Source organism: Myxocyprinus asiaticus, chromosome 17, assembly GCF_019703515.2.
Source record: "Myxocyprinus asiaticus isolate MX2 ecotype Aquarium Trade chromosome 17, UBuf_Myxa_2, whole genome shotgun sequence".
NCBI classification, from domain to species: domain Eukaryota; kingdom Metazoa; phylum Chordata; class Actinopteri; order Cypriniformes; family Catostomidae; genus Myxocyprinus; species Myxocyprinus asiaticus.
This window is the reverse complement of record NC_059360.1, coordinates 43,542,882-43,565,457: the sequence shown is the minus strand read 5'-3', so window position 1 is coordinate 43,565,457 and position 22,576 is coordinate 43,542,882. Positions and strand designations below refer to the sequence as shown.

The window sequence follows — 22,576 nt, the reverse complement described above, 5'->3', positions numbered from 1 at the left end:
GATATAAATTGAACTACTGGAGTTGTATGGATGACGTTAATGCTTATTGTCTGTGCTTTTTGGAGCATCAGAAATCGTGTTACCATCCACATCCCATTATAAGGACCTACTGAGCTGAGATATTTTTCTATTTTTCTTCAAATGTGTTCTACTGAAGAAAGGAAGTCATATACATATGGGATGGGATGAGGGTGAGTATAATATGAGAGAATTTTCATTTTTGGGTGAACTATCCCTTTAATTCAGTTAATAATGCAGCATTAATGGATACCATACTGATGTCTCAGAAGTTAAAGTCTGCTGGTTTCAAAGCATTTTCGATGGTTTCGCTCATAATGTAACCCTCATAACATAATGTTCCCTCATAATCGTAAGTGCTGCTTTCATAACGGTCCTGTCTGTGTATGGCAGTTTTTCCGCATTAGCATGAGAACGAGAAAGAATAAAAATTAAATCTTACATTTTCTTAGGAGTGCTAATCCTTCTACATATTGTGGCTATTGTTATTTCTGGATTGTCCATTTGAGTTTTTACAAAGTGTGTTACTAATTAATCATAAACAAACCATTGGTTTTTCATATTAGTGTTTTCATGCTTATAACCGATATGTCAGTGGTTTTCATTTGGTCAATAATTGGCCAATAAATATTGGCAGCCGATACATAGGTGCATCCCTAACAGTTTCTTTTGAAGAAACAAAACAAAAATACAACATCCTCTTCTTTGATAGAAGCCTCTGTCTTAATTTTTTTTTTTTTAGTTGTTCATGAATCGTTTACTGTGGAACAAGGCACAGTATTCCATGAAGGTCCTTCTGTGAAGTCTGTTAACATATAAGCAGTAAAATTGCTCCTGGTTAGCTCCGTCAACCCAGTGTCCAATTGTGCTTGTGTAAAATGATGCTGGACAAGTTTCTGTAAGTCTTTATTATTTCTACGCTATTTAAACCTCCAAGGCAGGATCCAAAGGCCAGTGAGTGTTGAGTTTAAGCCAGTGTGAGGTCCTGTTGGGGTCCATTGTTTGTCTGTAGTGCCAGAGGTGCACTGGGAGCTGATGAAGGGGAGCTGTTGGTCTCGCGGCCTGGCTGTATGGTTGTGCACTGAGGGAGGGAGTTTTTACGAGGATTCTCAAACATCTGTCGGATTTTATTCAGGCTTCTGCGCAGAGCAACTCTGTACCTCCTGAGATACACAAACAAGGTCATGTAAACCTCCCACATACTCGTAAGCTTTAGAATCCAAATAACAACCACATATCAATAGTGTTGCTCAAGGGCACTACATGTTCTTTTTGTTGATGTGGACCAAATTGGCCATTGAATTTTTCATCAACAGGTTTTTACCTGCACTTTCCTTTTTCAGTCCTGATCTATGATTACCGTCAGGTTTTATTTACCACATTTTATTGAATGCGACAGGTGTTAATATGGGCTGCCACATCTAATAGGTAAAAGGCCAGCCCAGAAAAGCCTTAATCAACAATAAAAGGGTAATATCTATCCATGATTACGCCACCCAAAATAGAAAGCTTGTTTTTTGGTAAATTGTATAGCTACCTGTCTTCTGTCTTTGCATTTGGTGTTGAGCTCTATGATACATTTCTTAAATCAAAGTGTTCGCAATTGTATGTTATGGTAACAGTATAGTCTTTATCATTCATGACAGCTATTTTAATTTCTTCTGGAAATTCAGTGAAAATGGTTTATATATTAAATAATCCAGTGAATTCAATCAAATCAAATACTTTAATACCTGTATTTAATGCAGATAGGCCTACTTCATTCTAACTTGATTGTTTTCTCTTCTTTTTTTTTTATTGTTTTTATTTTCTCCCCAATTTGAAATGCCTAATTCCCAATGCGCTCTAAATTCTCATGGTGGCATAGTGACTCGCCTCAATCCGGGTGGCGGAGGACGAATCTCAGTTGCCTTCGCGTCTGAGACCGTCAATCTTCTCTTATCAATCGTCTTATCACATGGCTTGTTGAGCATGTTACCACGGAGACATAGCGCGTGTGGAGGCTTCATGCTATTCTCCGCGGCATCCACACACAACTCGCCACATGCCCCACCGAGAGCAAGAACCACATTATAGCGACCACGAGGAGGTTACCCCATGTGACTCTACCCTCCCTAGCAACCGGGCCAATTTGGTTGCTTAGGAGACCTGGCTGGATATTTTCTCTTCTTTAAACTTCATTGATATAAACCAAAAGATAAAATTATTCATGATTATTATTCATTTCTACTAGTTTTTGTCATACAGAGTACATGAAAAACAGCCTGGTCTCATAGATTCACGTTACTATATGCACATTTTTGCTAAATTATTTTTACGTTGCAGAAGTTTCCTGGTGAAATGAACTCTAGAGGTGCTAAAACAACAACTTTTATACCCTTTTACACAAATATCGAGTAAAAGAGCAGATTATCAGTTCATAAACACTTACTTTTTGCCCTGTTCCTCAAATGCTATTTTATGACATCAAAACACTTACTATAGCACATGACTTGTAAGGCAATACATTTTAATGTTTGCGTTATATAATAAGCTACATTTATATATAATGAGCTTGTTGGAGTACGATTAAATTGTGCAGTAGATACTGATAGAGCGTTGCACTTGCAATGCAAAAGGATGGGGGTATGACTCCTGAGGAGTACACGAGTTGACACGTGAGCTGAAAGTGTCATACAAGCACCACAGAATGACATGTTTGCTTCAGCGATTGCGTTTTTCATGTCACATTTGCTTTTTATGACACTATCAGTTAGATTTAGGTTTAAGGTAAGGAAGTTTTTTTTTTTGTTTGTTTTATTTATTTAAAACTCAACAGTGCATTAATACATAACTATCTCTTTGGGATAGAATTGAACTTGCTTTTAGCGCCACTCTGTGGACATTTCAACTCGGAACTGCCGCAATTCGTGTAAGGTGCCATGTTGCTTGGTGATGGACTTTTTAAATCGCACCCCTTTTAACAATAAGCTATTCTTCATCTTGATTTTTTAGGACACTTCCCTTATTTGTATTATTGCTCCCTTGTGTAAATAATGTAAACCAATCCTGCCACTGCAATATAAATGATATATATATTTTCTACTTTTTACATTTCTACCATTGCACAGTATATAACGTCATACTGCCCATCACTATTTGCATTGTAGGGAATGAATCCTAATCCTTTTGTATCCTAATTTCATATTACGGTATATACATTATAAGAGTTGGTTGCATTCAACATCACTTACATTTGTGTCATGGTGTTGATCCATGGGTTGAGAGCTGAAGTGAAGAGCACAAGCCATGTGGCAACAGCAGAGGCAGGCTGCATGCTCTCTTTGCCCGTCAACGTCTCATAGAAGCAGATAACGATATATGGCAGCCAGCAAACAAGCAGGCACACTGTCAACACAGAAATCATGTGACATGGTTAATGATTTTGGACTGGCATATTTTATTAGCTTAAGAGCAATATTGAGTTGCGCTTTCTCAAGCATGTGTTGCATTTGTGATTTAGTTTTTTGATTTATTCCTTTATAATCTATCTAGATCATTGCTATTTCTTTCTCTTTTACCAAACATGTTTTTAAGTGGAAAAATATGTAATATCATCTCTAACTTGCCGAAAGTGCGCTTGACAACACCGCACATCTGGATGTAAATGCCAGGTTATGACACTCTTCTCTATCATTTGATCATTTTTTGATGAATTACTGCTGCCATGATAGATAGAAAATGTACACAAATATCTTTAATAAAAATTTAGTTTACCGCGTACTTTGCTCAGGTGGTAGTAGCGTGATGTTTCTTTGCGCAGGGCAAACTGCACAGAGTTTTGTGAATGAAGTGCTGTCTTTAATGTGCCTAATTCACATGGAAAGGGATGACAATGACGCAGCACTATTTCAGTGCTAATTGTGCCTGCTTGAACTAGGTTGCAGGTTGTTAGTGAACAAGTTAAAGGTTTTTGTGCTGAAATACCACAGGCAAAATCAGTGCAACTGTTCAGTGAACATTGAAATTATTCGTCTATAAAGCATCGGTCATAATGCCAAAGAGCATCCATGCATGTTTTGTTGTTTATGACAACAAAATACTTAATCACTGCATTAATTCACATTTGAATTAATTCACATCTAAAATAAAATATTTTAGAACAAAAAGCACACTAGATAACGGTGGCTATAACAAAATGGCATATCAAACAGAAATACGTGTAAAAGTTGCTAACTGTTCAAACCGCTGCTGTTTTGATTGATTTGCGAGACACCACCACGGTCAAGTGAGAGAAGTCTGAGATTTCATGAAGTTTCCAACTTGTAATTGTCGTGAATGGTTTTTATTAGTCATAAGCTAATAATTAGAGTAAATTCAACATATGTCATGGCAAAATGAATTTGCTTAATAGAATGATGTCAGAAAGATAAGCACTTAATAACCATCCAAAACAGTGTGGCAAATCAAATATAATAAAGATGCTTTATCTACCCTGCTTTAATTTGCTGTGCTTACCTATGGTTGTCACCATTACTATGGAGCTTTTGAAGTAATTATTGGCTGGTACATAGAAACAGTGGTCCTCGTTGCAAACAAACGTCCCTCGTCGCACCTGGTTTCTGGCTATATACACTATATATCCATACATGAAGCACATCAGCAGAATGGGAATGATTATTCCCAGTCCCATGAAGAGCATGTTGAAGCCAATGCTGGACGGTTGGAAGCAGGGAGCACAGAGGAACTTTGTCTCGCTGTAGCCGTAACTGCCAAAACCAAGCAATGGTAGAGTTGCGTTGAGGAGGCTATACATCCACACCACTGCAAGGATGACTTTGGCCCGGTGCGCCGTGAAGATCCCAGTGTAGCTGAGGGCAAAGCAGATCTCGGTGAACTTATCAACGGTGGCCCATGTGAGGGAATGGATCGAGGCGATCTGGAACAACAAGAACAGAAATGCGCTGCCCTGGCAGAGGGCACTATTGCTGGCATAGCCCTGCACAAGGAAGAGACTGTTATGGATTCCAAAAGGGAGGATGGAGATGCCCAATGCCAGATCGCTCAGACAGAAGCTTAATGTGAGAGCCCAGGTGTCCGTCTGCAAGTTCCTGTTGAGTAACACCACCAACAGTAATACACAGTTCCCAAACACAGAGCAGACACAGGAACCGAGCATCAGCACGCCATAAACTACCGCTGTCCACTGCATCCTGATCAGCCACCTATGTTTACATGGGCATTCAAATGCAGGCATTTACAGTCAAGAGAACACCAAATACTCATTCAGTGGTGAAGATCATACTGGTAGCTGTGAAGAGATGAGGTCACAGTTATCTGTGCTGTGTTCCAAAGCTCCAGGGAAGGTGTTGCTGGATGGGAGGAGTGGAACTCATGCTGATCTTCACCAAGCACAACTTGTGTTCCCCCCCCCCACCCCCTTTACTATCTGCACCTGCCTCAGCCAGTTGTAAAACAGTAAACATGCTGCCTTGAGAGTCAAAACTATGTGAACAGCTACAATCACATGTAGCGGGGTAAATAAAGCATCTAACATTTAGAAAGTGCAGTTTCTGTGGACACAGGGTGCACGGGGAGGCTGGAACTGTGTTGCTCTGCAAACATAGAGCTTGAGATTCAATATCCTCTCTGTTGTGACTGCTGTCGACTTTATATGCTTTTTTTGTACTCTGATATTTTTTGGTATAATTGGCAAGAAGCATGACCCTAATGCGGTTTAAGCCTTAATAATTAATTAGCGCTTCAGTGCCTTTAATAAGAGCTTAAGTCTTTCCCCCAGTTACATCATGTTATGGGTTTAGTGTCATACGGGCAATCATGTGTCATGACTCATGATAAAACATTTTTGGGATTGGATTTTTTTTTTAAATGGATGTTTTTGTTTTTTGATATTGATAGATCAACATTTGCAGGAGATTGAATCTTAATGATATATTTGGCTATAGATAAAAATGGAAATACGTAGACTTCAGTTTCACTTGATTGTCATTGATCACTGGACAATTGTAATTACTTTACAATCCCTTGTAGAGCGATTATGGGTCATGATTAAATTCAGTCATAATTTGCTTAACCCAGTGTCATTCATATGACTTGTGTGCTATATGCCAATTCTTTAGAGGACATACGATAGCTTTGTGTGAGGAACAGACCGAAATTTAAGTCATTCACTAACAATTTGCCCTACACTGTAGCTCTCAATTCTCCTTTACACTTTCACATATTTAGACTTGACGTCATGATCAGTTTACGAGAAGCATGAACCAATTCCGTTTGGTCTCACTGACATAAAAATTTGTGCAACATGTCTCAGTGTGGCATGTTTGAACACACACATATACACACTTAGAACTTTATTAGGCACTTTATTGGTCCTAATAAAGTGCCCAACGTGGTCTTTGCTGTTGTAGCCCATCCGCCTCGAGATTCAACATGTTGTGCGTTCTGAGATGCTATTCTGCTCGCTACAATTGTACAGAGTGGTTGCCTGAGGGGGCTTTCACACTGGGCACGTTTGCTGCGGTCTGATTCCGAGTGTGATTTGTTCCCAGTGCACCCCGCAGCTTTGGTCTGGTTTCACATTCACTCGATCCTATCGAACCCCGGTCCATTTGCGTTCATCTTACGTCATCACAAACACGCACGGAGAACACAACGCGACTCATCGTACTTTTTGTTTTTTTGTTGTTTTGGTGCCATTATGCACAGCAGAGTGAACGACAACTGCGTATATGTGCTTCATGGCGTAACTCATCAGATGTCCAGGGGAAGGCGGCTTGCTGCTGCTCGTAAATGGCGTTTTTTGACAGCTGATTGCAAGGAATTCATATGCATCTTTGTTTACACTGCAGGCTTACGCTCGTGTCCAAAGTGAAGTTATCGCCACAGTCATCTCCTATTATACCCTATATTTATAACCTATAATAGTATTTATATATAGTATTTATAAGGTGTATAGATAGATAGATAGATAGATTTCGTCATCGGCTAAAACGCATGCGCAGGTTACTTTACTTCCTGAGCGAGTGCGCACCCGAGTCCGTGAAAGTGTTGCTTTCACATTTACGCGAATCGCGCTACAGTTTCATTGCAGCCGAATTCAGATCACCTCCTACAGGTAGTCTCGGGTTCGGTACCGCGGTGCGCTCCACGGTCCGCATGACAGCTTTCACATTAACAATTTTTCATGCGAACCGTGCTCTGTTTCGAACTAAACTTCCAGTGTGAAAGCACCCTGAGTTACTTTAGCCTTTCTGTCAGCTAGAACCATTCTGGCCATTCTCCATTGACCTCTCTCATCAACAAGGTGTTTCCATCTGCAGAACTGCCACTCACTGGATGTTTTTTTTTTTTTTGGCACCATTCTGAGTAAACTCTAGAGGCTGTTGTGTGTGAAAATACCAGGATATGAGCAGTTACAGAAATACTCAAACCAACCCATTTGGCATCAACGATCATGCTGTGGTCGAAATCACTGAGATGACTTATGTCTCTGCAGAACAAAAATAGGCTTTTCCCAATCAGTGGGCATTTTTCAAACTGGGATGGGCGTTTTTCAATTGTTTTACATAATTTGCCTACTATATTGAGATTCCCTACTTTCATTGGATAGTTTAGAAACACTCACCCCGGATTGAAAATGCCCACAGATTGGGAAACACACATTATTGTTCCGCAGAGACCTATACTTCCATTTCCCCCCCATTCTTATGATTGATGTGAACATTAACTGAAGCTCCTGACCCATATTTGCATGCTTTAATGCACTGCACTGCACTGCTGCCACATAATTAGCTGATTAGATAATGGCGTGAAGTAGGTATACAGGTCTTCCTAATAAAGTGCTCAGTGAGTGTATATATATCTTTGTGTATTCCATGGTGGAAAGAATATCGTACTGGTTTGAAATGACATAAGGGGAAAAATTATGTCTGAATTAATATTATGGGCTGAACTGGTCTTTTAATACACTTTAAACTATATGTAACTTTAAACTGAACATTTATGTCACTGAAAAGGGTGTTACAGTTAAGAAGATGCCTAAACATGCAGCACATTGTTGAACAAAACATTGAACGATCTTCACTTGCTTTACTTTTTCCTCAGCATAACGCTCCCATCCCGCAGGGTGGCCGTGGAGCCATACAGTACGTAACACAATATCAGCATTCTAGTGGGCAAAGACGTGTCCGAGTCACTACGATCGCAAGGAAGTAAGTCTTTCACCTGTATTACACATTTACTGTATGTCAACCATGGATGCTTTCTATTTAAGGTAATCAGACTTTCAGTTTTGCCATATTTCAACCCTGAATGCCACAGGTTATTCTGAATTTGTCAGCTGCTTTGAGACAGGGAGAAGTGATACAGTCTGTTATAGAAGTGTCCACTTTGTTCATTGTAGAAGACTACATACATCAGTGTAGTCCAGGGATCGGCAACCTTTTTGACATGGAGTGCCATTTTTTTATTTTCCTAGTCAATGGCTGTGCCGACCCCCCCCCCCCCACCTCCAGAACAAAACATGCACATGTTTGTGATTTTCCGAAGTTTGAGTCCACTTGTGAAAATTTTTCTATTTTGCATTTCTTTTTAATTTAATCATTTTTTTCATTACAAATGATATTAACAGCATAACAGTCTGAGTGAAAATTTTGTGCAAAACCCATTGATCATGATCCTGCATGTGAATTTTCACAGAGCATCTTATGAAAGTGCTTTAATGAAAGAAAACCTGTCCTTTTGTACAAAATGTGTTAACACAGTTAATATCACAAATTTGCTTATTTGATTACTGATCACAAAATTGTGTGAAATTTAAATATTTCTTAAATTATGTCACTCCATTTTTCTAAATCACACAGAGGGGCAATCACTAGCACGCAAGCAACAGCGAGAGAGGAGCAGGCTATTTTATCTGTATGAAGTTTTTCGCACCTGCATTCCAATCTATATCTTGATGTAATCCTTCCTCATGATCACGCAGTGTGTTTTACACCTGAAAAATCCAAGCATTTTATTTCCAGGTTTAATTTATATTTTGAATAGACTCAGATTTTGAACCACATGATGTGGGTTTATGTTTTCTCTTTTAATCGTTTTATGTAATTTTGAGTGTGACTATGGTTTAAAGAGGGTGTACCTGTATACTGGGTTGGAAAGCTCAAGGATTAATAGTGGTGTTTCCATTACGTCAGGTGTTGTTCTGAAAGCAAAAAGAAACAAATGAAATACAGAATGTTGGCTGTCATCCGCGCAGCCTGACTGAAGCAAAGCGGGCACATTGACTCGCGCGATTAACCGAAAGTGAAGCGCTGCTGGCTTTTGATGCGTGAATGGCTTGCATGCGCTGCATGAGTCTGTTGGGTATACTGCAGTCTCGTCACATTTGAACTTTTTGTTTAGCCATCCATTCAGCTCATGAAAACATGTAGATTGGAATACAGGTGTGGAATTTATATAAATAAAATAGTCTACTCTCTTGCCATTGCTGCTGTTCCAGTGATTACCCCTCTGAGTGCCAATGCTAGCACACATGCCATAGGTTGCCAACCCTGGTGTAGTCTTTTTGGGGTCTATTTGATCTATAGGACATTCAACAGAAGGAATTGGAAATAAACATTTTGACAGTGCAGATTGTGTTTGGGGTCGATAGTGACAGTCTTGTTTTATAGATGTCTCCCACTATCACGGTTTGGACATCATCTCTGCACATCATCGATTTGTTGTCTTCAACAATCATGTCCAGTTTCCATGACAACTCGTGAAGACATAAAAAAATTTCACTTTTAGAATGTGGCATTGTTTTGTGAGAATCAGTATGCTTCCAAAGCTTAAATTCAGTCTTAGACAAAGAATTATGTGTTATTTTAGCTTTCAGGAGTACTAAGTGTTTTAAGTGCCTGAAAGAACACTGAACATTGATTCAGTTGATGAATAGTTTGTCTGTTGCTTTTTAAATACACCTCTTCAATACTTTTTTGTCATGCCAATGGCAAAGTTGAATCAGATTGATGTCGGATTGATGATGCATATACTTGTGTTTGAAGGTAATAACATGTTCTCCTCATCCTCTTCTTCAGCTGGGCCGATGCTCAAACTCAGATACAGAGCATTGCTGCGTCTTTTGACCAGGAGGCTTCTGCTATCCTCATGGCCCGTCTGGCCGTCTATAGGGCTGAGACGGAGGAGGGGCCAGATGTTTTGCGGTGGCTGGACCGTCAGCTCATCCGCTTGGTAAGTCCTTCAGAACAGCCTGTCTTTACGGAAGTACCAAGTGAAGTGCTACTGCGGACTCTAAATTAACCTAGTATTTATGTGTATAGATCCATCATATTGGTTATCAACCAAAAAAATTATTATTGTGAATTTCAATATCGGTACATCACTAATATGGGCTGGGAATTGATACAGATTTCCCAATTCAATTCATTTGGGTGTATTTCATTTGAAATTTCCATTTTGGTCACATTTTAGCTTTTTTTTTTTTTTTTTAAATGACAAATTCCATGTATTCCATCAATAAATATGATGTCTTGTAATTGCATAATGCATATACGTTCACCGGCCACTTTATTAGGTACACCTGTGCATCTACTTGTTCATGCGATTATCTAATCAGCCAATTGTGTGGCAGCAGTGTAATATATAAATCATGTAGATACGGGTCAGGAGCTTCAGTTAACATTCACATCAACCATCAGAATGGTGAAAAAAATGTGATCTCAGTGATTTAGACCATGGCATGATTGTTGGTGCCAGACGGGCTGGTTTGAGTATGTCTGTAACTGCTGATCTCCTGGGATTTTCACACACAACAGTCTCTAGAGTTTACTCAGAATGGTGTGAAAAACAAAAAACAAACAGTGAGAAGCAGTTCTGTGGAAGAAATGCCTTGTTGATGAGAGAGGTCAACAGAGAATGGCCAGACTGGTTCGAGCTGACAGAAAGGCTACTGTAACTCTGTACAATTGTAGTGAGCAGAATAGCATCTCAGAATGCAACACGTCAAACCTTGAGGCGAATGGGCTACAACAGCAGAAGACCACGTTAGGTTCCACTTCTGTCAGCCAAGAACAGAAAACTGAGGCTGCAGTGGGCCTACTATTTGTGTACCTCAGCAGAAAACCAGATTTGTCAGACCAGGCGATGTTTTTCCAATCGTCTACTGTCCAGTTTTGGTGAGGCTGTGCCCACTGCAGCCTCAGTTTCCTGTTCTAAGCTGACAATAGTGGTACCCGGAGGGGTCTTCTGCTGCTGTAGCCCATCATCCTCAATGTTCGACGTGTTGTTTGTTCAGAAATGTTTTTCTGCATAGCACTGTTGTATCGCATGTTTATTTGGGTTACTGTCACCTTTCTGTCAGCTTGGACCAGTCTGGCCATTCTCCTCTGACGTCTGTCATTAACAAGCCATTTTCGCCCACAGAACTGCTGCTCACTGGATGTTTTTTTTTTTTTTTTTTTTTTGGCACAATTCAGAGTAAATTCTAGAGACTGTTGTGTGTAAATATCCCAGGAGATCAGCAGTTACAGAAATACTCAAACCAGCCCGTCTGGCACCAACAATCATGCCACTGTCTAAATCACTGAGTTCACATTTTTTTCCCCATTCTGATGGTTGATGTGAATATTAACTGAAGTTCCTGACCCATATCTGCGTGATTTTAAACATTACACTTCTGCCAAACGATTGGCTGATTACATAATCGCATGAATAAGTAGATGTACAGGTGTACCTAATAAAGTGACCTGTGAGTGTTTGTTCTGTATGATTATTGTAACATGTTTATCGTTTACATGCATAATTTGTATTATTTACAATTATTTCCACTGATATGTAGAACAGTTGCTAAAATGGTACTGTCTCTTTAAGAATAGCGGCAGTTCAGTGAGTGTCTCACAGAAGTGTTTTGATTGAGCGCGTATTTACATGTGCAGTCGAATAGCTTACCTTATGCATGCTGTGTGTCATTAGAATTAAATGTTTATATTTTTGTTGTTTTTGATCAACAACTGATTGTAAAGAAAAGAAAGAATATTAAAATAGACATTATTTATTCACAAATGGATTGGGGGGGATCTCATCTTTGGACACACATGGAACAAGTCAAATCAAACTTTTAGTTTCAATATGAGGTGAAAGGATTTGGTGCTGAACTTCTTTGCCACTATACTACTCAAACACTGGCAAGTGAAATCTGAAAATATACCTGCTAGTGGCTAATCACAGACATTTTTGGGTGCATGTTCTAGTGATTTACTCGCATCGTAGAGGGTTACGCATAGAGTTAAAGACCGATCTTGGGATTTTAAGAATCTTTAAGAGGATTGTTCGAATGAAGATTGTGATTAATTGGAAAATCTATATTTTTCCCCAGCCCTTGCTGAGTTCTATAATGAAATTTTTATTTTGAAATTACATTTGAATATAGCCTGAAATGTATAAGGCAAGCTTTTTAGTGTATTTGAGAATGCTGATTATTGTTCCACAATGAAAATAGCAGCACAAAAAAACAGGAGGTATTATCTCTCATTTGCAGTGCCAGAAATTTGGAGATTACCATAAAGACGATCCCAACTCATTCCGTTTCTCCGAGACATTCTCATTGTATCCTCAGGTATGTACCTCCTGTCTCACATTGTGTGGTCTCACCTGAACCTATACAACAAAGCAAAAATGAGAAAATTATACTGTTGTCTATTGGCAGTTTATGTTCCATCTGAGAAGATCTTCATTCCTGCAAGTGTTCAACAACAGTCCTGATGAAAGCACCTACTACAGACACCAGTTCATGAGGCAGGACCTGACACAGTCTCTCATAATGATACAGCCCATCCTGTATGCATACTCATTCAGTGGCCCACCAGAGGTAAACATGCAGTTCATGTCAGCTTTCACTTACTGCACATTGTCATGTTTGCGTGGTGCGACTGACTAATGAGGGATTTCATGGATAGAGGAATGGATGTACTTTTAAACCCTAAGGGGAAAACCATGTGTTAAACTTGAATATACAAAACACATAATCAGACTTAATTGGCCCTTATTGCTTGTGTTATAAAAATCAAAATGTATATAATGTATATGATCTTAAACTTACAAAAGTTTTAGATAAGGTTATATACAGCTCAAATAATACATATTGGTCTGAAAAGTACTTGGACACTTAAGCCACACTTGAAATGTATGAATGGCGTTGCATTGAATAACAAAATGTTAAGTGGCATCTGAAAACAAATGATGTTTGACCTTTTCTCAGAACTACACTTTTCTGAGCTATTTTGAGTTTATGCTATTTTTATAAAAATGCCACTTGGTTTGATGTTTTGTTCTGTAATGCAGGGACATTCATACATTTGAATTTGTGCCTTAAGTGTCAAAATACTTTTTGGGCAGTGTTAATCTCATCAATGAAATCCCTGATGAATATGTTCATTGAAGAAGGGGTTTTTTATTTAAAAAAAGGCACATCATGACGGTAATTAAAGCATACTCTTGACGAAAATATGACTAGATAAAAATGATACTGCAAGACATTAACAGTGCTAGATATAAACAGAAGAAGAAACATCTAGAGAATCTGTATATAGAAGATGATGTTAGATACTGTATGGATTCATTGAATCCATTAATCCAGTATGTTGGGGATTTCTCTGCTTGAGCTGCTTAAATTGAACGCACTAACACCGTCAAAATGAACCGCTTCAAAACGGGGTGGATACCTCATTCAAATGCATCCTATTTATGCACTAATTATTATAATCACTGTATCCACAAAATATGTGTAATATAACCTCTTGCATCTGCACAGTGAAGCAAATGAACAGGTGAACTTGAACTAAATGATGAGCAAGTCAGAATATGCGTAATTTGCGTTACTTAACTCTCTAAAGCCTGAAGACTTCCGAATACAGTAGGCTAGCTTCTAAAAAGTAGCTAATACTTCAGTCTATTCATTATTATTTCAGAAGCTCAGGTTTTTCACAACAAGGACAGTATGTATATTTATGTTTTATACATGTTTAAATTAGAAAATGTGTATAAATGTATTTATTTTTTCAAAATTTTTGAATATTTGATTAAAGTTTGGCCTGTTTTTTAAGTTTGACACAATTTCTTGTCCATTTTGCACATCCTTATCAACTAAAAGATATTATTTTTGTCAAAGCACAATTTTCCAGGACATTGAATGGTTATTTTTTCTAAATTCATTACATTCATTTTGAAGTGCGCAGCACATGCAGATTATGTATTTATTTAATTAAATCGCAGCCTTTTGTCAAGGCACAATTTTCCATAACATTTCCAGGACATTTTATTTGCTCAACTGGTGTAATATTTAAGCAAAACACACGAGAGGTCATGATGTACAGTATATTGTGGTTATTGTATGGTTATTTTTTTCTAAATTCATTACACACATTCATTTTGAAGTGTGCAGCACATGCAGATGATGTATTCATTTAATAAAATCGCAGCCTTTTGCACACTAGGACATATGACAATATTTGATTATTTGTGCATTCAAACACTTTTTTTTTTGTTTTTTTGTTCCAAATATGTCAAATTCCGAGAGATTCCGCGTTTTAAAGCTAATGCCATTTTTATGTCATTGGCCATTGTCTAAGGTTTACAATGCAAATGTTTTTGTAGTTAACACAACAGCAATGTAACTACGAAAAATTATAATTTTTTACTATATCAATACCTAAACTATTTAGTCAGGGCAAAACAGAGATGACAGCAGGTGAGCAGAGAATGAACATGACAGGGCTTCGTTCATGACAGTCAACCATTGACAAAACTAAACAAATTTGTCCTGAGTCCCGAACGTTACCATGTTTTTGTACATGTAACAAAAACCATGTTAGCCACAAAACAATTTCCAGGACAAAGAATTATTTTCCAGGACATTTAGAAAGTTTTCTTATTTTCCATGACTGGAAATCTGCATTGCAAAATTCCAGGTTTTCCAGGACACATGGGAACCCTGTAAGACTGACTAAAATTAATGAATTTGACATGACAAAATATTAAATAAGGTTAAAGGACATTTTCGTCAAAAGACTAAAACTTTGACTAAAACTTTTTAAAAAAAAAATGTGCACTGTTTTTGGGACCACTGTAAATAAAATAAATTGTAATAGTTTGATAGGAATAGACAGAAATGTGTCTAATTTTGTCAAAATAAATATGTCAAAATTTGAAATATCTAATTTAAATATTAGTATTTAAAATCTTCACAGTGTTTCATGTGTTGAATCTTAAAAGCAGTGTCTTGATGACTGTGTACTTTAAGTCCCTGGACTCAACAGATTAAACTGTGTTCTGTTTAATTAGTGTGCTGTCAGATTGTTTTCTAATTTTTATTCAAGCCCATATCATTGGCGTCTTTATAAAAATTTTGCAAAGCAAGACATGAAACCAACCACAAAAATTTACCTCACAGTCTGTGCTGATCATTGCTGTAAAGAAAAAAAAAAATCATCTGTCATTTGTTAATGTGGCTAATAATAATACAATACCTAGCCCAGTGTTTTTAGCATGTTTTAAATCACACTCTTACTGTTTATACATTTACAAAGTTGTCATCTTAATAATGTATTAATTGTTGGGCCTATGCAGTTCATGGTAATATTAATAAAGTTTGATTTTGACGTTTTTGTTTACTTTTGTACAATAAACAGTTACTGTGTTGGGTTGCCATTTAATGTCCAATGTAAAATCTGGTTCCTGAAGGAAAAAACAGTCGAGAACCACTGGTCTGTTGTACTTATGTTCAGTAGTACTGAGTAAATAAAGAGTATCAGGATGGTGGTACATTGGAGGGTTTATGTCAGTTGCTGTTTTTCTCCTCGCACTCAGACCAGAGGGAGACAGTTCAAGGAAAGATGTTTATCACAGCATCTAATTGACAATGACAGTCCAATAACAGGCTTTGTTTCCTGTTGTTATAGCCCGTGTTGTTGGACAGCAGCAGTATCTTGCCCGACCGCATCCTCCTCATGGACACCTTCTTCCAGATTCTGATCTACCACGGAGAGGTGAGATATAGAATTACAAAGTAGTTGCCTTAAGATTGGTTGGGTCTGTGGTTCTTTCAGTAGACATTGGTTTAACAGCAAGTCTTTTTAATAATTAAGAATGCAGTCTGCTTTGCTCTGAACTGTTAAATAATCTGTACACATGAAATCTGAGCCAATATTTCACTGAAACAATCTTAAACTTGGCTGCGTGTCAGCAGAGAGACATTTTCTGATGAAACGCTTGTAGGTGTCTTGCTGAAGTACATGCTAATGAAGTGCAACCAATGGAGTGAGATGTTCCCTTAGAATCACAGCTCAAAAATGCATTTACTATTACTAGTCTGTAAACAAGACCTGACCGATACTGTTTTAGATTTAGTAGATGTTGATGACCTATGAGAGATACAGTACAGTTTGTTTTACCTCTTGTAGACAGTGTCTCAGTGGCGTAAAGCAGGATACCAAGACATGCCCGAGTATGAGAACTTCCGCCATCTCCTGCAGGCTCCAGTAGATGATGCCCAAGAAATTCTACACTCCCGTTTCCCCATGCCACGCTATATAGACACAGAGCATGGAGGCAGCCAGGTAAAGCACACTATAATTTCTGTTTCTGGAAATCTTAGGTATTTAGGAGTCAGTTAAACTAAAAACTAAACCAAATTAAAATCTTAACTAAACCACAAAATAAACTAAATTAAAAACATAATTTCTACGATTAATAGTTGACAGTTTAATGCATTAAAAAATGTAACACAATTAATACATTATTCTTTTTTTTTTTCACTTCCTGAAACTTCACTAATGTTTTCCCCACTTTCTGTGGCTAAAATTGGCATATATAAATTTCCAGGAAGTACACGCTTGACTCGACTGCACGTCCTAGTACAGAAACTGATTGTGTGGAGCAGTACATGCTTATTTATTACACGTGACGCATGTCCCGTGCATAATAAATACGGGAGCGGATTTACTGTATGGAGAATTTAGACTTCACCTGCAAGTGTGAGCCAGGTGTGGGAGAGATATGGGCAAGCTGCCGTATCTCTTCGCATCACCTGAAAACACTCACTGTCACCTGAACCAGTGTCAAAAGTGAAACTGCTCAAGAGAGAGACCCAGCATGCACGATAGAGACTGAACGACAGCCAGAGAAAATAATAGTTTTGAGATTTTCAACTTGAGCAAATTAAAATGCAGTATTCAGTTTGTTTTATATCTGTGTGTAGTGTCCTATAATGCATTGGCAGTATACACTTGTTTATCTTACCAATAAAGCTTGATATAAATTGAATCTGCCCAAATTGAATTTGATCCTATTATTAAAAAAGTCAAATGGAAAACCACAGAAGATTTTTCCCAACTTTTAATTACAGCATCTCCACTGATTTTATGGCATGTATACGTATACTTTTTAGGGATGTGCAAGACTAGTCGACTAAATGGTTCTGATGCTGCTAGTCGACACTGGAATTACTAGTCAGTCAATATTTCCCCCCATTAAACTGATAATAATTTACATTTGGCTTTATATTTTTACAGAGGCTGCACTTAATTTACTGTCATATTCATGTTACATATTTTAAATAGAATTAATAATACAAATATTATTTAAAAAAGAGGATATCTGGAGCAGATACAGAGTTTAATTTCACCTCAGGCTGCGCATGCTTCCCTCTCTCTCGTGGCGCGCACAGGAAAATGTCCTCTAGCTAGACGAGCAAACTCAGCATAGTAGTTATGAAATCACTTCAGTGGTGCGGGAATCGGATTTCCAAATGTTTGAAAGTCCCTATGGATGTTTTCACATTTGAGTCTTCTTTACATCTGTGCATGCTTGGATGTTATTTTTCCGCTGAGCAGTCTTTTTCAAGCGCAAGATAGCCACCTCAGGTGAGTCAAGTCCCGTCTTTCACCAGACCATGTCGACGTGTTAATTTTACTCATCAGAAAATGTATGCTTTTGAGTAAGTAGCCTAGAAAATAACTGTTTTAGACTAGGTATGCCATTTTTTTAATCTGCTGATTAAGAAGGCTATTTTCAACGAGGTGCCGACTGCTTAACAGGTTAAACTATCTTTTATTCTGTGTGCATGTCATGTTTAGAATACATTAGGTTTATTGCAGGCTACATCACAGGCCTATTTTTTCGGCCTGTTTTCTGAAGGTTGGTTTCTCTTTAGACTAGTCAACTAGTCTTTTACAAAACTTCAGTTTAAACGACAATCAAATTAGTCGTAGCGCACATCCCTAATACTTTTATAAAAAATGTATACCTGTCAAAATGTGTCTAATTTAACTCTTATCTGCAAAAAAAATACAAAAATTAACATGCACATTTAAATAATTAAAATAAATCACGACTAACCAATTTCTTGCAGGTTTTTTGAGACAAAGTATAAAGTAAATATTTATGATTATATTTTAATGTTTTGTTTTAATATACCATGTAACATGATTAATCGCAGAAAACTGCGATTCATTCTTAATTTTTTATTTTTTTTATTGATTCACAGCACTAGTAAAAATTGAACAAAAAACTAAACTAAAAACTGAACTTTAAAAAATAAAAAATTAAGTTTAATACTACACTAAATATTAAATTACACTAAACCTCCGCATCTGAGACCATCAATCCACGCATCTTAAATGTGGCTTGTTGAGCGTCACTGCGGAGACATTGCGCGTGTGGAGGCTTCATGCCATCCACCACAGCATCAACGCACAACTTACCACGCGCCCCACTGAGAGCAAACCACATTATAGTGACCACGAGGAGGTTACCCCATGTGACTCTACCCTCCCTAGCAACCGGGCCAATTTGGTCGCTTAGGAGACCTGGCTGGAGTCAACTAATTTCCTATTTAGTTGGTGTAAATATTTATAAATTGCTTTCAAAATACAACCTCCATTTTCAAAGGCTTTGATTAATTACAGACCAAATGCAAGGTGCTATTTCTGTGAAAAAAAGTTTTGTTCCGACAGCTCTTCAATCAATTTCTACACTCGAGAAACTTGCCCTCAGAGGTTTTAAACGCTACTTGTGATTAAATGACTGTAATGGGCCATTGAGACTTGGCTGCAGCTCTGCATAGTAATACACCATGTGTGCTGTGTTTAGGGTCTGAAATTTGACCAAGATTAAAAAAAAATTTCTCCACACCTTTCTTTCCAGGCCCGTTTCCTCCTCTCCAAAGTGAATCCTTCTCAGACACACAACAACATGTATGCATGGGGTCAGGTGAGTGCTGTGTAGCTCATAAACTCATTTCCTTTGTGAGAAATATTAAGGAGTCCACTGTAACAGTGGCTGAAGTTGTATAACCATATAAACACATCTGAGCTTGAAATATTGTACTACCAACACCATGGCTGACTGAATCACCAGAGTTCCAATGATCATGAAAAACCTAGAAATATCAGAATTTTTTAATTGTGTTTTCCAGGCCTGGAAGAGCAATGGAAATAAATAAAATCTAATTAATGGAAAAGTAATGGACATTTCAATAGAGAATATGTATTTTTCTAGTTATGCTTTGCTCTTAAAATGTTGTATTGGCTCTTGTTTACAGTAAAACTTGCTTGTGAGCCAAAGTGATATTCGATTTGAGCGAATCATTCTTTAGAGTAGGGTCTTTTCAGTTGATCAATCAAACCGGTTTACAAATTTGTCTGAAAGATTCATTAGAGGGTCAGTATGAATCAAAATGGTTTCTAAAAATCATTATGCAGAAACCCTGAATCACACTTCCTGTATGTGTGTTTGTGTAGGAGTCTGGTGCGCCCATTCTGACAGATGATGTGAGTCTTCAGGTCTTCATGGATCATTTGAAAAAGCTGGCAGTGTCCAGCGCTGCCTAAGAGCCCTGAGTCTCCGCTCATCAATCACATTGTCCCTTTTCTAATCCCAGAAGCACAAAGGCAGTGGGGCACATTAGCCCGTCCTCAGTTTTTCCCATTCATATTGTGCATATATAGATGTCAGATCCTTAAAAAGAGTCTAGTTGATCACAAAGGTAAATGTAATATTTTCAAAATGTATTATGAAAATAAAGACAAACGCCACGCCCTGATTAATACTACATGTTGAATATGCATCAGGACTGTTTTAATCAAAATGTATTTAGCTATGTAACTGTAGTGGGCACATATTTTAAGGAATAGGTTACCCCCCCCAAAAAGTCTGTCATTATTTACTCACCATCATGTCGTTTCAAACTTGTATGCTGTTATTTTTCCATGTATTTCTATTTGTTTTTAAGAATTATTACACACTTGCCATACAACAACAGTTCATAGTGACCTGGGCCTGTCAATCTCCAAAAAAACAAAAAAAAAAGGACAAAAAACACCATTAAAGTACCATAAAAATAGTCCACACTACTCGTATGCTATATTCCAAGTCTTTTGAAGTCATACTTTTTGTTTGGGAGAGGAAAATATTGAAATTTCAGTAATTATTCATTGGTAATGCACCCTCCCCTTGTCCGTGTTCACATCCAGAATTAAAAAATGGACAACAACCAATGCCGTTTTGACATCAGTGATGTTGAAGCGTCATTTTTAAGGTGGATTATGATGCAGAATTTTGCAGAAAGTGAAAATCATCAGTGAATAACGACTTAAATTTCAATCTGTTCCTCACACAAAACTATAGTATGGCTTCAGAAGACTTGGAATATAGCGCACAAGTCTTATGGACTACATTTTTTTAAATGGCATGGTTGCATAATGATTCTTAAAAAATATCTATTTAGTTTTACTGCCAAAATAACAGCATTTGGGATTGGAACAACATAAGTGTGTGTAAATAATGACAGTTTAAATTTTTGGATAAACTATCCCTTTAAATCTGATGTTTACGTTTATAAATCTCTGTGATGAAACCTCATGTTGAACGGAGGGAGGAAACCAGGTTTTGTTTTAGCACACCTGCAGCTGACACTTTTGTTTGCCTAGTCGAGGAAGGTGAAAGCAGTGCCATTGTAGCCTATTTAGCATGAGAGCATCAACGCTGCCTCTAGCCAACAGCGCAAAACAATTGCTTATTTTTAGACCCCATTCGCATCGCCGTTGATGGTTTCTGTTTCAGTGCAGTGTTGAGAGCCCCATTTCGATCACAGACTTGCGGAATTTGAAAGCTGCCTTTTTTGTCTGTCGCTCTGATATTTATAGCAGTATTGTATGTTTTGTTTCTAATAAAACATGGCTGATCACCCCAGTTGGTCTTCAGAGTTCAGCTTTTGAACAGTGGAAACAGAACGAGATATATATATATATATATATATATATATATATATATATATATATATATATATAACATTTATTTCTTGTAACTCTTGCCTTTTAAGTCAGAATATTAGTCTGAAAGGACACAGCTTGTCAATGTGTCTCCTTTTCCTTTAAAGGAATAGTTATGCCACATAATGTCATTCTAAACCTTATAACTTTCTTTCTTCCATGGAACACAAAAGGAGACGTTTTGAAAAATGTCTCCACTGCTTTTGTCCTTACATCAAAAGTATACAGCGACCAGGAGCTCCAAAACGCACCATAAAAGTAGCCGCGCTATATTCCCAGTCATTTGAAGCCATATGATAGATTTGTGTGAAGAACAGAAAATTACTCTAATTATTCACTGAAAATAATGACCCTCATCATTCGGTCAACAATTACTAACACCATTTGGTTCTCAACCTTTTGTGTCCACGAAAGAAAGTCATGCAGGTTTGGATGAGGATGAGTAAATGTTGCACAAATATTCACTAATGGGGTTACTATTCCTTTAACAGAGATCAATAATTGCTTATGTTCCATGAGTGAAGCCGCCTTTTCACTGTTGCAGACATTCGCATACGACTGTCGCATTTTGCCCCCTAGTGGTAGTCACAGTAAACTTTCAGTTTGCTCTCAATAGATTGGATTCGTTGCAAGAAGGCACTTGCGAATCGCGTCAGAGCATACAGTCCTTTGAGACATATAAAACATTTTATAATTAAAAGGAAGCTTTTAAGAAAGGTAGTAAGGTTTTTGGTTTTCTGAGTTTGTTGACATTCGGCTACTGTGGGATTTTGTAAAGCAGATGGATAAATTCGATTAAATTCATGATTAATCACTCCGTATTTCTTGTTGTTATTATTATTACTGTTTTTATAGTTATAAATAATAATTCAAAATGGGGAGTAGGCCTACAAAGTACAAGTTTGTCGGATGTAGTGAAAAGGCGGCTTTATTGCTCACAATTTAGACTATCATTAAATAAGATTTAAGCACTGCCTGTGTACCACACAAAGTCATAAAAAGGATTACATACCCATTTACATAATTTCTGTGCTTATTTTCGCTTGTGGCCACATGGGAGCAGCAATTAACCAAGAGAGCAATGGCTGAACTAACTGAATTAACCTCTTGCGGTAGTCGATCCAGAATGTTCATATGTAAGTTTTATGGAAAGACAATTACCAATTCATTGCTTGAGTGTTCATTATATCAGAACTTACCATGTTATTTTCATAGTTCTCAGTTATAGT

The 22,576-nt window shown here is 37.6% G+C and overlaps 2 protein-coding genes across 4 annotated transcripts in view; one reads left to right on the top strand and one right to left on the bottom strand.

The window, feature by feature from the left end:
- Positions 1 to 22,362, top strand: part of LOC127455493 (protein transport protein Sec23A-like) — a 33,086-nt gene extending 10,724 nt beyond the window's left edge. For all 3 annotated transcript variants that reach the window (XM_051723441.1, XM_051723442.1, XM_051723443.1), the window contains 8 exons: positions 8,125 to 8,231; positions 10,101 to 10,254; positions 12,560 to 12,637; positions 12,728 to 12,889; positions 15,978 to 16,064; positions 16,479 to 16,634; positions 19,222 to 19,287; positions 19,818 to 22,362. In XM_051723441.1, coding sequence (XP_051579401.1) covers positions 8,125 to 8,231; positions 10,101 to 10,254; positions 12,560 to 12,637; positions 12,728 to 12,889; positions 15,978 to 16,064; positions 16,479 to 16,634; positions 19,222 to 19,287; positions 19,818 to 19,907 — 900 coding nt within the window. In that variant the 3' untranslated portion in view covers positions 19,908 to 22,362. The remainder of the gene's footprint in view (positions 1 to 8,124; positions 8,232 to 10,100; positions 10,255 to 12,559; positions 12,638 to 12,727; positions 12,890 to 15,977; positions 16,065 to 16,478; positions 16,635 to 19,221; positions 19,288 to 19,817) is intronic.
- Positions 636 to 5,283, bottom strand: LOC127455499 (adenosine receptor A3). Its single transcript, XM_051723452.1, is given in 4 exon segments — positions 636 to 1,181; positions 3,252 to 3,405; positions 4,516 to 5,224; positions 5,227 to 5,283. Coding segments are annotated over 4 exon segments (1,116 nt in total). The 3' UTR covers positions 636 to 985.
- Positions 22,363 to 22,576: the final 214 nt, after the last annotated feature.